At 38.4% G+C, this 14,154-nt stretch overlaps 1 protein-coding gene across 4 annotated transcripts in view; it reads left to right on the forward strand.

The window, feature by feature from the left end:
* RAB27B (RAB27B, member RAS oncogene family) overlaps nt 1-14,154 on the forward strand; it is a 146,415-nt gene that overhangs the window by 125,386 nt on the left and 6,875 nt on the right. For 3 of the 4 annotated variants that reach the window (XM_078435222.2, XM_060613899.3, XM_060613900.3), the window contains 4 exons: nt 4,288-4,459; nt 6,078-6,163; nt 10,667-10,770; nt 13,523-13,646. In XM_078435222.2, coding sequence (XP_078291348.1) covers nt 4,307-4,459; nt 6,078-6,163; nt 10,667-10,770; nt 13,523-13,646 — 467 coding nt within the window. In that variant the 5' untranslated portion in view covers nt 4,288-4,306. Of the gene's footprint in view, nt 1-468; nt 553-4,287; nt 4,460-6,077; nt 6,164-10,666; nt 10,771-13,522; nt 13,647-14,154 lie in introns of all 4 variants that reach the window. The other variant, XM_060613901.3, reaches the window with a different exon arrangement.

The raw sequence follows: 14,154 nt of genomic DNA on the forward strand, positions 1-14,154 counted from the left end.
ATAGTTATTATTTAATCTAAATATTCACCTCACAGTTGAGGAAGCAGGGAGAATATGTCCTGAACTTGGAGGGACACCACGTCCACCAACTGCTCAAAGATTAATTACATTAATTATGGCATTTTCATGGCTCTGATACTCAACACATATGTATTGAGCTCCTAATACATGCCGACCATGGTACTGGACCCTGTGGCTCCAGCACTGGACAAAGAATATTAAGTTCCTGAGCAAATGGAATTTATGTTGAACAAGAATGATGCATATTGGGGGATGAAGGGGAAGAAAGAGAGAAAGAAACTAGGGGCAGCCTCATTTGAGATAGTCTAACTCTGAAAATCATGTTCCTGTCAACAAGCAGAGAAAATTCCCTTCCCCCATAGGATGAAAATATTTCTACTTTCTACCTATATAACTCACTTTTCATTTCAAATTATAACAAAAAACAGTCTTGGGTTTCCTTTTTAGAAACTGTCATCCCACAAATCATCTAACTTCTGTGCATGTGACTTCTCATCTGTAAACTGAGGACTAGACCACAGGATTACTTAGGTAGGTTTCCCTCTTCCTTTGAGACTCTTCATTAAGCAGAGCCTCACAAATGTTTTGAATTCTTTTTTCTACTCTTTCCAGCCCCTTACCATCCCACGAAGGGCTCTGAGGATGATGCCTCAGTTCCTATATCTGAAAAGACCTCCTGGTTCTTGTGGTATAGCTTGGGATGCAGTGATAATGGTAGAGAGTCCACATGTTTCCTGAAGCACAGCAATCTTCTGGCTTTTTCTTTCCTTTTAGATCCATAGAACCAAAAACTGACAAGACCATCAATCATTGTGCAGGAATAAATACTGCTAAACTTGTCAGCTTTTTGATCCTTCCCAGATCATTTTTTTTTAGCTCAGTTCTTGGAAAAGGAAACCTTGCCAAGGCTTTAATTTTTCTTTGTGGTGTCATATTTGCCATGCCAAGGATAGAATATTGAGGTCATATGATTTTAAGACTCAGAAAATCACATGATAATAAAAGAGGAACCAAACTATATATGAGTAGTGATATAAAAATGAGAAAATTCATTTTCGAAAGAACCTTAAGAGGCAAACTATCTCATGCCGAGTTTACTTTGTCAGTTTCTTTAACTGGTCTGCTGGAGACACTAAATAAAGGCTTTCCGTAGTGCCAAGCTTTGCACTCATTTTGGGTGGAATTTTTGTTAAATGCCACAAAATATGCACAACCCTTCACTTATAGAAAACAGCCAGTGTAGGCCACAGTGAAATTGATCCATGGTTAGCCAGTTCACTCTGGACTAGAACCTGGCTGAGAGGCAACTCCAGTATTGCCCCAAGTGAGTTTATGTACCAACAGCAGAGACAAATTGACTGCATATCAGGAATATGTGGTAGGTCATGTAGCTGGCTACTGATGATAGCCCCATTCTACAGGTGGAAAGGCATCTCCCATGCAGTGCTCCTGTATTTTCTTCCTTATATCTAGGTCCTCCCGTTGTTATAAGATTAAATACAAGTTCATCTTCCTCTACAAAATCTTTGCAGACCACTGCAATCCATGAAGATTACCATGTTATGTGAACTAAAAGCACAACTATTTGACTCATTTATCAATTAAGCATGTTCCCCATCTTGTAAAATTATGTTGTAGTTTCTTGCTTCTTTAAGTTTTTTTTAAAATTTTTTTTTAATGTTTATTTATTTTTGAGACAGAGAGAGGTCAGAGAGAGGGGGAGACACAGAATCCAAAGCAGGCTCCAGGCTCTGAGCTGTCAGCACAGAGCCCGACGCGGGGCTTGAACTCACGGACTATGAGATCATGACCTGAGCTGAAGTCGGACACTTAACCGACTGAGCCACCCAGGTGCCCCTCTTGCTTCTTTAAGTTTTAAGTATACATGTGCCTTATCAGAAACTAGATGATAAATTACATTGAAGAAGTTTTCATCTTTGGGCCTGATACTGTGTATTGAATATATTTAGATAGATTTGCTCAAGACGAAGCTTGTCCTAACAGTGTCACAGAAAATATTACACAAAAACATAGCTAACTTTAAGCAAAATTTTAAAGTATGCTGCTAAATCTTCTTGACTCTATTATTTTCATTTCTCCAGGAGCTGCAGTATCCCCCAACTTTATCTTGCATTTAGGCAGCCAGTAGCTTTAACTTGTTCCCCCTGATCAAGACTTGTGCTCAGGGAAGAATTTAGCATTGGTCACTTATATCTCAGTTAGAATAAATTTAACCTTTCCCAAGAGAATTAACCGTTTCACCCAGTAATACTGGTGAAATGATAGACTTTTTCATCCTTCAGAGGAGTTTCACATGAGCAAGTTTGGGAGAGAAAGAGAGAAGAAGGCAGAGAGATGGTGGCGTTGATATTCCCAAATAGGGGGAAATTATACTACTCTGGCAGCAATCTCCTCTAGCAACCCATTTGGCTCAGACTAGGAACAGCAACATCTTCAACTGTAAAGTCCTGGTAAGATATTCAGGACCATCAAAACTCAGAACTAACCCCTGCTTTATAGACCGTCACTGAGAACATTTTCCCATGAATTTCATGTCGATACTTCAGATGCCCGTATCCTTTTATTAAGGAAGGCTGGCTGTTGATGGAAGCTAAGCATTTCTTCCAGAGCCATGATTATACTTTGTATAGATACTAAACAAAAGCAACAACAAAAAAGAGAGAACATTTACCATCAGCCAACATTCACCGTGAGAGTCCTATTCAGTGAAGAAAGCATATTATAGAGGAGGAGAGCTTTAGCATAGAAGTAGGTACTGGCAGCTCTCAAAACACTTTAACTCAAAAACAATTTGTTAATTAAAGAAACATCCATCAATAATAAATTTAGCAGGATTTTGCAGCAGTAAGGTTCAAATTTTAGAAAATTCTAATGTAAAAAATTTGCCGATCTTCCAAATGATGTAACGATACTGATTTGCTAAGTACCTAATTATCATCTTTATCATTATTTATCCAAAGACATGAAACCTTTTAGTTTTGATGACTAACTAAAGTGACACCATCAAAAAATAAAGTTTTGTTTGAATTGATGAACATGTGCACTATTTTCTTACAGGTAGGAAATGATTAGAATTATCTAGCAATTTTCAGATATGTCTATGGGGTAACCTGTTGTTGGAAGTTAATTTTAATCACCCCATAACTGAAGAGTATGATGTTTTCTGGATCTGTAAAGGTGGGAAAATATTCTTCTGTCTCATATAATAGGAGAGATACTTTTCTAGGAATATCTTTATAGGCCTTCCTTTACATGGGCTATAATAAACCCCTTTCTGCAACTCATGAATCAGAGTTTTACCAAATGCCAAATCGTTTTGCTGACCTCAGGAGTGGAAATGTCGGTAAGTATGTGGTAGGTGGTAGTGTAATTCAAAGGTATTACCAGCACGGGTGTTCTTGGCATTTACTCATGGCATCACCCATAGCCATTGTAACAGAAGAAATTAAGACTGAGGCAAAGGAGGTTAGGGCAATAGAAAAAAATGGCAAATGACATTCCTTCAGGTAGGTGAGATACTAGCAGAATTACCACAGCTATTCTTCTTCCTAGATTTTCTCCTTTTTCAAAGTCTGGAAAACATTCAGCAGATATGCCAAATACAACAGATTTGCCATTGGAGAACAGAGGCTTTGGTATTTCAAAACAGAAGATTGTTAGATGCTGCTTTTGAAATGATTTCAAATCAATGTTTTTAAAGGTTGTCATCTCAGTTGTTAAATTTTTTAAATTAAAAAGGAATATTTTACATGCACATAATAGAAAGCTCATTATGCATGATCAGATGCAAAATGTTCCCCTAGGCTTTTCTCTTCCACTACCCATATATAATTTCAATCTCTTCCTAGCCTACCTGCATCATTTTGGGCAGGCTTTTCTGTTTCCTGTGACCTTCTTCTCTTCCTAGCACCATACTCCTGGTCTCAAAGGGCACTGGCTTTAAAACAAGGGCTGTGGCTCTTTAAGTTGTACTATCACTGGGGCAGTGGCTACTGTGGGTGTCATATAATCATATAGCCTTTTGTTCCATATTAGCTGACATGACGTAAAAAGCTTTGCACTGAGTGAGATAGTAGTAGGTGTGCTTTTCCTCCTGAAGCTGCTCTGTGCAAGGTCACTCAGAATTGGCAGAATGGAAGTAATCAACTATTTTAAGCTTGCAATGTAAATTTATGTTGTGTTTTGAAGGAAGGCAAAGGGGAACCAATTTTTCCCGTAACCTACTGTTTTTCCTCTTCTATGCAGGCCTGCCGAGTCCATCACTATGACCGATGGGGACTATGACTATCTGATCAAACTCCTGGCCCTTGGAGATTCGGGGGTGGGGAAGACGACATTTCTTTATAGATACACAGACAATAAATTCAATCCCAAGTTTATCACCACTGTAGGGATAGACTTCCGGGAAAAACGTGTGGTGAGTCTTGACCCATACTGTTATGTTAACCTTGTTGTTGATCCTTCTCAGATTAAATAGAATTAAGGAGCTATGGTTACTGCATTGCAATGAGTCTGTCTTTTTTTTTGCAGGAAATTCATAACCTGTCACTTTAATTCAATTTAGAATATTTTTAATTTTGTCAACCATAAATCACATTTTTGCTAAGAAAAATGTTGAGTGACACTATCACTTGTCTCCAAAAGTATATAGGACAAATAAATATTTTATGGGTCTATATGAATTCTATGAATTCTCTAGGAATCTTTCAAAACCCGAACTATCCAGGTTGCCAAAGCATTCACTCTTGATCTGAGTTAAGTTTCTCAATAAGAACCAGTGGTGTTCATTTATCCACTCTTAAGAGAGAAGTTAATAAAAGGATGATTGGCAAATAGCTGGAATATGAGCTTTGTAAGTTCTTGCTGCATTTGTATTTATGTGTAGACTCAGCTATCAATCACTAGCTTATTATGAACAGAATGTGAGACCAGTCCATGCTATTTTACAAGATAAGGGAGTTTAAGTGAGAATTACAACTGCTTTCTGCTCCTATGCTAGACACTAATGACAGGAATAAAGATATTGTGACATGTGAGACATGTAGCATAGACACATAAGCTTAGCCAGATTTACTGCCACCCAAGGTATTTGTGATTGCCAACATGGCTGCGGCTTCCAATTGATGTCACAAGTCTACTCTTTTCTTTGAGAATTGGGGTGGGGGGGGAGGAAATAGTGGTTGAGAAGTTAAATTCATGGTTCCTTATAAATCTTGTGCCTGATCTGAAAGTCAATACATTTTAGTGTAGTCTTGGCTTCTAACCTTGCTTCTAACCCCTCCCTTCCTGTGGCTTCCCTGCTCCCAAATGCCTCCACTGATCTAGGTAGAAGTCCTTACAAAGTTTTCCCTTTAAACATTTTTACTAACACATACTTAGGAGAGCTGATTAGGTGTTAAAGTTGTTATGATTTGCTGAAATAAGAAGTCAAAAGGCCATAATTTTGAAAATTTAAACATTAATAAAAAGGGCCTTTGGAAAAATGGCTACTAAAGGAAAACTTGAAATATCTTGTGTAAACGTACTAAGAAATTCTGTGCCTATTTTGTGGGTAGGTCATTTTGAAAGGCCACATCACAGTAAAAGATATTCAGGTATTTGTAAAGCATTTCACTGTTTTAGAAGTGCATTCACATCTGCTATTTAGGTTTGCAGGAACTCTGTAAAGTAGGAAGAGATTGTGGGTCTCAATTTGCTGTAAGACAATAAGATTCAAAGAAGTGAAATGAAGAGTTGATACTTGAACCTAGAACTTGGGTCCTCAATCTAATGTTTGCTGCCTCCATGAGGAAGTGACAGAAGGTGTCTAATTTAAGTTTGCAGTATGCCTAAATTGTGTTGAAAATCATACTTGTACTTGACATTTAAAAGTGAGAGTCTATGTGATACTTCTGGAAAAAAACAGAGCAAATATTTATTCTGCACTCTGAACTTTGATTATAGTAATTGAGAAAAAACATACTGCGTGAACCCAGAGAATTTGAATGTTGACAAAATCCAAAGTAATATCAACTGATGAAAATTGTATCTTTTAGGTTTATAATGCACAGGGACCCAATGGATCATCAGGGAAAGCATTTAAGGTGCATCTTCAGCTGTGGGACACTGCAGGACAAGAACGGTAATAGTAAATTACTTTGTTTCTAGCTACAAACAGCTTAGAAAACTTACTTTAAAGTGAATGCCATATGTGATCTTGAAAGTCAGATGATCTACAACTCTTCTCCTGGTTTCAAATTAGACATTTATATCACGAAATGAGAATAAATTGTTTATAGTTAATTGGCCATAGCTAGCATTGTGTATTTGGTATGATTTCAAAAATCAGATCTTCAAAAATCTCTGAAGATCCTTGTGTTGTCTTTGTACTTTCTAATAGGAAAAAAAAGTCTTCTTTAGCATTTAATTAAATTAAGGTGGGCAACTGACATTATTATAAGTGCAACCTAAAGAGGGAATTAAGGAAAGGGGGGTAAGACCTTTCTCATTTCTTTCCATTCTTCTGCACAGCTCCTCTGTCCTGTACCACTTGACTGGCTTAGTTTTCTAAAGTTTGGGTCACACCATTGCTCTCTAGCTAGAATATTTTCCTCCCTTCCCACCTTCCCTGATCCCCTCTTTTCACCAGGCCTGTCTCATGTACCACCTCCTTTGTGGGAGCCTTTCTAAACACTCACTTGAAACAAATCCCCTCTTGTTATGAACTCCTATGACACCGATCCTTTTGTCCATTAAGTTAATTAATTATACACCACCTTGTAGTAAGGTAAATCTTTTATTGATTCACCTGTGGCCTTCTTACCCCAACAAAATTGTCCGCATTACTGGGGCAGAGACCATGCTTGGTTTTCTAGCATCTTCTCTGGTACAATGTCCAAGACAAGAGAAGCTCAGTAGACAGGAGTGTTGTTTAGTTAGAGCTGGAGGTACTGTTCCGTTATTTGATGAAAATATCTTTCTTTGGGACCCAAGGTTTCCACGTGGTAAAGACCACAAGCTAATGAAGCTTTTCAATATCAGATTAAATAAAAAATGGCTGTGGATTGTCAGAGAAGATATTTAGAAGGCACATACCTCCAAATCCGGCATCACATGTCTTAGAATGTTTATGCTTGTAAACACTTTCGTGTTTGAAATGCGTCCAAAGTGTTCTCGCTTTCCGTGGGTGTAAACGCCGGGAGAGGTGCTGGGCCCTCTCTGTTAGCTCTTTTGACTGTGAATTCCATTTACACACATTCTTCAACACTGCTAGTTCTTCTGAAGTCATTCCTCACAAGAATCTCTGTTCATATGTCAGTTTTGTTGTCACAAAGATGTATGTTTTATAGACCAATTTAATTCACTTTTGAAGAAGTAATATGAGAAAATGTGGTTCCCATATGTCCTCACACATGATATGTCAGCCTAGCATGATGGTAGGCTTCTCTCCTCTGCCCCCTTAAGACAGCTGCTCTATGAGGGAAGGGAGGAATACCAGGGATAGTCTTAGTAGCACTGGGGTTTTTCATCCCTTGAATGTTGCATTCTGTATATATATAAGGTGTAGCTACGCAACAAGATAAACAGTGTCTCACACCTCAACCCTGTGCCTAAAAACATCTGGCAGTATAATACGTATAAGATAATGCTTATTGATAAAAGTGGTATCCTGGGCAAAAGGGAAAATATTATACCCCTTATGTAAACCTCAAGGATACAGGACACAGCCTTAGTTCCCAGTGAGGGAGAGAGTAATAATGTGACTCTGGGATCGGCTTCTTTTGTTTGTTTTTTTATGTGGGTCTAGCTTTCCCCACCCTACTGACTCACTGGACAAAATGAGATTGGTGAGTAAAACTGGAAGTCAATTACCTTTCCCCTGGAGTAACCCTGGGAAGAATGGGTGGGGGGGGGGGGGATAACAAGGGTGCTGGGCAGAATGGTCCAGGATATGAGCCTGTGGCAGAATAACAGTGTCCTGTCCATGTTGCTGTGGATGCAGAAATGTTTGTCCCAATTAAATCTGTACAGCAAACATGTTTTAAAATTAACTTTGTCATGTGCTATGGGCAATTAAAAGGGGATATGGCACAGTCTTGTCCTTAAATGAGACACACATACACAACTCTTTCTCTCTCTCAAAGAGAACAGAAAGCAGTTGTCTTAGCCACACTATTGTGGCTGAGTAGGAGACAATTTTATGAATACAGCTAGTCACCAAAGAGAAAGAAAACTTTTATAAAAGCTCTATAATCTCTGAGCTTCCAGCAACTGGTAGGAGCAATTCCACAAGAAAAAAAATTGAGTGAAATTTTTGGTATTTCAGAGTTATCATGATTAATGCCTTACTAAAGAAATCAAATTTGGGAATAAAGTCATTAAAATACCTATTCTCCTTGCTTTGGTATTAAAAGGAGTGTTGTCTATTGAAGTCATTGAAATCATTAATAATTTTATATCCTTTACTAGTCTCTTTACTTATTTACTTTTCTCTTAATTTGACAAACAAACATTTCATGAGCAAATACTATGTTCAAGACCGTGAAAATGTAATGGATAACAAGTTAGAAATACAACTTCTTTCCTGTTGGCGCTTACAAGTCTAGGGTAGCATTTGAATAGATAAGGAACAATTGCAATATAGCCTTAGGGCAGTGTCAGGAAAACAAAGGGTGATAAGCAGGTGCACCAGGAGAAACCCATTAGCCAGATGTGGGTGTTAGGAAGGCTGCTTGGAAAAGGGATACGTCTTCTGATATATATATATATATAGATATAGATATAGATATAGATATATAGATATATAGATATACAGATATAGATATATAGATATATATACATACACACATATACATATACATACACACACACACACACATACACACACTCATACATAATGTATGAGTGAGGGAGTCTTAATAGGTTAAAGAGGCGGGAGATCGAGGAAGCATTAAGGCAAGGTTACCCACAGGAAGAACAGCGTGTGTGGGAGCCCAGGGGAGAGAGTGAACTTTCTAAGGACTAAAAGAAGATTGGTATGCCTGTGGGTAGTCAGGAGATGAAGCAGGGTAGATGAGCGAGGATCAGTTCATGCAGAGCCTGACAGCTTATGAAAGAGTTCAGTCATTATCTTAAGAGCATTGCATCATTGTTTAGATGTTTTCAGCAGAGGATTTATATAACCAGGGGGAAGGAATCAGTGAAGGGGAGGGTCCCAAACAAAACTGGAGGCAGGAAGCCTGTTAAGAAGGCTGTTGAAGTTATTCACGGGAAAGATAATAGGTTCAAAACTAGGGCAGTTGGACAGAAATGAGAAGGTCGGGAGATGCTTAGTGATTGTATACAGTGGGTGAAGGAGAAAGAACAGCTGTGGCATCACCGAGGATCATGATGCATTGACAGAAGAAGAAATCAGGAGGAGGGGCCAGTTTGGGTTTAGACATGGGAAGTTAGATTTGCCTCAGTTTCCTCCAACTGGAAACATACAACAGGTAATTGAGCATGCGGCATGAAGGGCAGGACAAACCTAGACCTATTCATTTAGGGTCCAACACAGGTGGTAACTGAGCCAGGGAAATGGATGAGATTACTCAGTGAGTGTATGTAGAGCGGGAAGGGGTTGAGAGTGGAACTCCAGGGAAACCAAAGAATCTACAAATAGGCTAACATAGGAGTACAAAAATTAGGAGGACATTTAGGATAGGAAGTGGTATTCTGTATTTCAAAGTTATGTGCCCTTCTAAAACCCTATTTCCAAATTCAATTCTGTATCAATATAGCCCAAACCTTCTCTGCTCCGTCTGTGTGGTCTCTGGTTTTGCCCATTTTTAACATTGAAGCGTATCTCAGCACACCTTCAATTTCACTGAAGGCTTTGGGGTAGAGGAGGTAGGAGCCGAGGAAAAAAGTCTTTATACTGTACGTGACAGAGTATATTCTTCAAAATCCTCTACTAGAGATGAGCGTTCTTGCTTTCTGTCTCCACCTACTATGTCCCTCTGACCTTGCCTTTCTTCCCCTAATCATCTTTCTCTTTCTCCTTTCTTCAGTGGTTTTTCCCTCTTCTTCCTGAGACATGGATGTGAGACTCAAAATCAACTCTACCCCCAGAATGCTTCTAAAAGAGTTTTCTCACCAACATTGTTTTTTTCCCTGCAAAAGAACCCCATCTCCGGCTGCTAACAAGTTGTGGTTTTCTGCATGTAATCATGGGCATTCATTTTTAGGTTACCGAGTGCCAAACTTTCTTCTAGGCGCAGACAAGGGAGATTGAAAAGTTTAAGTTAAAGTCCCCATTTGAGAGTGGCTTCTATTTTACCTGTGGACCATAAGATATCCATGAGCCAACAAGGGGCCCAACAAGTCCAAGGGGCTGTGTAAGTCAGTGTGTGATTGAATGTTACAAACTCAGTGTATATAAGTGTTCTAGACCATAAAGCCAGGATGTGGTCCTAAAAAAATGTCTACAACCAGATGTCTTCCCCTGACCCTTTAGCATTCTTTCTACCCACTTTCTCCTGTAGGAGAATCCATAAGGGATGCCATGGAGATTTCACATTTCAAAGGAAAATAGTGTTGTGTGTATTGTCATCGCAATATGTTTGTGGGCTAACTTCCAGAACTATCCACTGTGTTTTCTTGGCAGATTCCGGAGCCTCACAACTGCATTTTTCAGAGATGCCATGGGTTTCTTATTAATGTTTGACCTCACCAGTCAACAGAGCTTCTTGAATGTCAGAAACTGGATGAGTAAGTGGGATCAACTAGCTTGCATTGGCCACTTTGGGCCCCAGCTTCTTTGCTTCACGACACGAAACCAGATTGGGTTCCACAGATTAACTTTGAGAATTCATGAGTTTAGCATTTCCTGTCTCACCTTCAAAGTGATGGCCTTAATGTGGCTCACCTAAGGTGACTTGGAATTGTATCTTAGAAGAAGCATATGTAGCTCTATCACCACCTATATTCAAGGTCATTATAATTACAATTGAAAGGCTATTAATTCCACTTATCCAATGAGTCTTAAAAGACTTCTTACAACTATGTAAGCTACCACATCTAATCTGGAAAGGAGACAGGGAAAAGCAGCCGTGTTTTCTGAGAGGGTTCACTGACACCTAAAAATGTGTGCCCTTGTGCATGGGTTAACTAATGGATTAATTAACCAATGGATGAATTTGGTGAGAAACTGCTCCAGAGCAGACCAGCCATGTGAAGATAAGATACAGTGTGTCAATCATCTCACATGGGAATTTTACATTTTTGGAAAAAATGTTCAAATGTAAGGAAGCTTTGAATAGAAAAATAGAAAGTTAGGTATAACATTACGTTAAAAGTAGCCTAATCAGTTATTAAAGACAGATTGATATTTGTCAGCCCAGGAAAATAGCATTTGATTTCCTTTTTTAAAAATTGATATAGCACTAAAGAGAATATTTCATTTGCATTTTTATTACAAACATGAATTTTGATCCTAATGTATATATAATATATATATTATAATATAATATATATAATATATATAAGTTGTCCTATGGGACTACTGATAGTCTTATCATTTCTAGATTTGTCGGGGCCGTCTATGGCCAGAGTGATATTTTTTAAAAAATTGGATCATGTTATTTCCCTGCTCAAAGTTTTTCTGGGACCTCCCAAATCACTTAGAATAAAATCCAGACTCCTTCACTCACCTGCAAGGCCATGGATATCAGGCCTTGGATTCCTGTGTAATTTACTTTCATTCTCCCCCAGCTCATTGGCCTCCAGCCAAAAGTCTCTCTTGCTGACAGGGACAAAAGGCACATTCCTACCTGTAGCTTTTGAACTTTCTGATTTTTTTTCTGCCTTGATTTCTCATCTCCTGTTTATGGAGTGTGCTAGCTCTCTCATCACCTTCAAGGTTTTGTTCAAACCTAATTTATCTCTTGGAGGAAGCCTTCCCTGACGACCGTCTACACTAGTACTCCTCCTTACGTTGTATCTCCCCAATGTACATTTTATTTTCTTTTGTCACTTCCACCACCTGACATTATATTATATATTTCTTTACTTGTCATTTTGACTCTCTTCCATTAGAATGGGAGCTCTATAAAAGTGCTTCGTCTGCTCTGTTCCATTGCAGTAGTCCAAAACCTGGAATAGTGTTTGGCACAGAATAGATGCTCGAAAAATATCTATTTATTCTTATTATATATGATTTATAATTAATATATGTAACTGCTTTAAATGCAAATTCAATAATGCACTTGCTACCATGGGGGAAAATACCAACAAATTCTGACTTCGTTAATTGCTTTTCCAGTTGAGTGTTTATCTTAGAATCTGTCTCTGTTTCTGTTTATTATTGTATTTCTTTATCCAAATTTTGGTGGTATTATTAGATTCTGAGGAGATAAACAATAAGATTATTAGATTTTTTTCAGAGAATGACTTATTCATCCCTTTTCAAGGCAGATAAAATTCTTCCTTATTTAAAAAAAAATTCCTGAAGGATACTGTTGGGATTTAAGATAATTAATTGGCATGTCTCATAACACTTTAATTTTTAACACCCAAATAATTAGTGTTACAGGGTAAGCCTTCTCTTCTTCCTTGGAAAAGTTTCATACAGCATCTCTTGAGATAGAAATTGAAGTAATCCCTGTAATTTTAAAAACATAGGTTGATAGATTTCTTATTTCCTTCCTTCTTTCTTCCTTGTTCCCTCCCTTCCTCCCCCAACCCTCCAGTCCATCCTTTTTTCCTTCCCTCCTTCTCTCTTCTCTCTTTTGAACAGTGTACCCTAGAGAAAAGAGAAAAACCTGTCTTAAAATTATTTCTCCATGAACTTGAACTTGTGGTGGTTCAGAAACATTCTATTCTTACAGATCATCACCTTGGACTTCAGGAGATAGAAATGTAGCAGTCTCTTAAAGGAAAGAGTAAACTTACACATTTAAAAATCCTATTTACCTGAGTGGTTCAGTCAACTGAGTGTCCAACTCTTCATCTGGGCTCAGGCCATAATCTCACTGTTTGTGAGCTCGAGCCCCATGTCAGGTTCTGCACTGTCAGCATGGAGCCTGCTTGGGATTATCTCTCTCCCTCTCTTTCTGTCCCTCCCCACCACCCCCCTCAAAATAAATAAATAAACTTTAAAAAATCCTGTTCTGTTATCTCTACTTTTATTTGAGGAACAAATAGTATGAAGTGGTACGTCCATTTCCCCAGATGTAGAAGAGCACTGATACGTGATCATATAGTTGCTTCATATGAATTATTATTAACGATCACAATCTGTGATTTGTGAGACGTTATCTTCATTCATTTTACCAACGAGGAAGCTGCAGTTGAGAAGCGTTGAGTAACTTGGCTAATATAACCAGTAGGCAGCCAAGCTGGAGGTGAACAATTAGTTTAGGAATTTGAAGTATGAAAAAAAAAAGGAATTTGAATTATGAGCAGTCATTAGACATCACTTGTTTATAACTAACGTGCTGGGTCCATCTGCTTTCTTCCTAAGGCCAACTGCAAGCAAATGCTTATTGTGAAAATCCAGATATAGTATTAATTGGCAACAAGGCGGACCTGCCAGACCAGAGGGAAGTCAATGAAAGGCAAGCCCGGGACCTGGCTGACAAATACGGGTGAGTCATTTACGTGGAGATGTCATCTAATCTTGTACACTGCTGCTTAGTAATGGGGCAGGGATATGAGGCTGATACTAGGAGGACGCCCCTTGAATCAATACTGGCACATGAATGAAAAAGATCTTTCAGGGGAATGTATGGGATCTTTCAAACCAATTACTTAATAGTAATAGCAGCTAACATTTGCTGGGTAATTATTATGTGCTAACAACTGTCCCTAGACTTTAACTCACTTAACCCTTCATAACCATATGTAGGAGATCTGGAGTCATCCCATTTTAGATACCAAGAATTGAGGCATGGAAAGATTAAGTGACCAATGGACGGTCCTGTAGCTGCTAAGTAGCAGAGTTTGAATTCAACTCAGGCAGTCTGAGATCAGAGCTCATGATCTTCAACACTATATTCTACTGCCTTTCAACTAATAGTTGTAAAACTCTAAGAAATTATACCTAGCATGGACATAATGTAATCCTCATCGAAGCTGAGCTTAAATGGCAGATTA

The sequence above is a fragment of the Panthera onca genome, chromosome D3, assembly GCF_046562875.1.
Source record: "Panthera onca isolate mPanOnc1 chromosome D3, mPanOnc1 haplotype 2, whole genome shotgun sequence".
NCBI lineage: Eukaryota > Metazoa > Chordata > Mammalia > Carnivora > Felidae > Panthera > Panthera onca.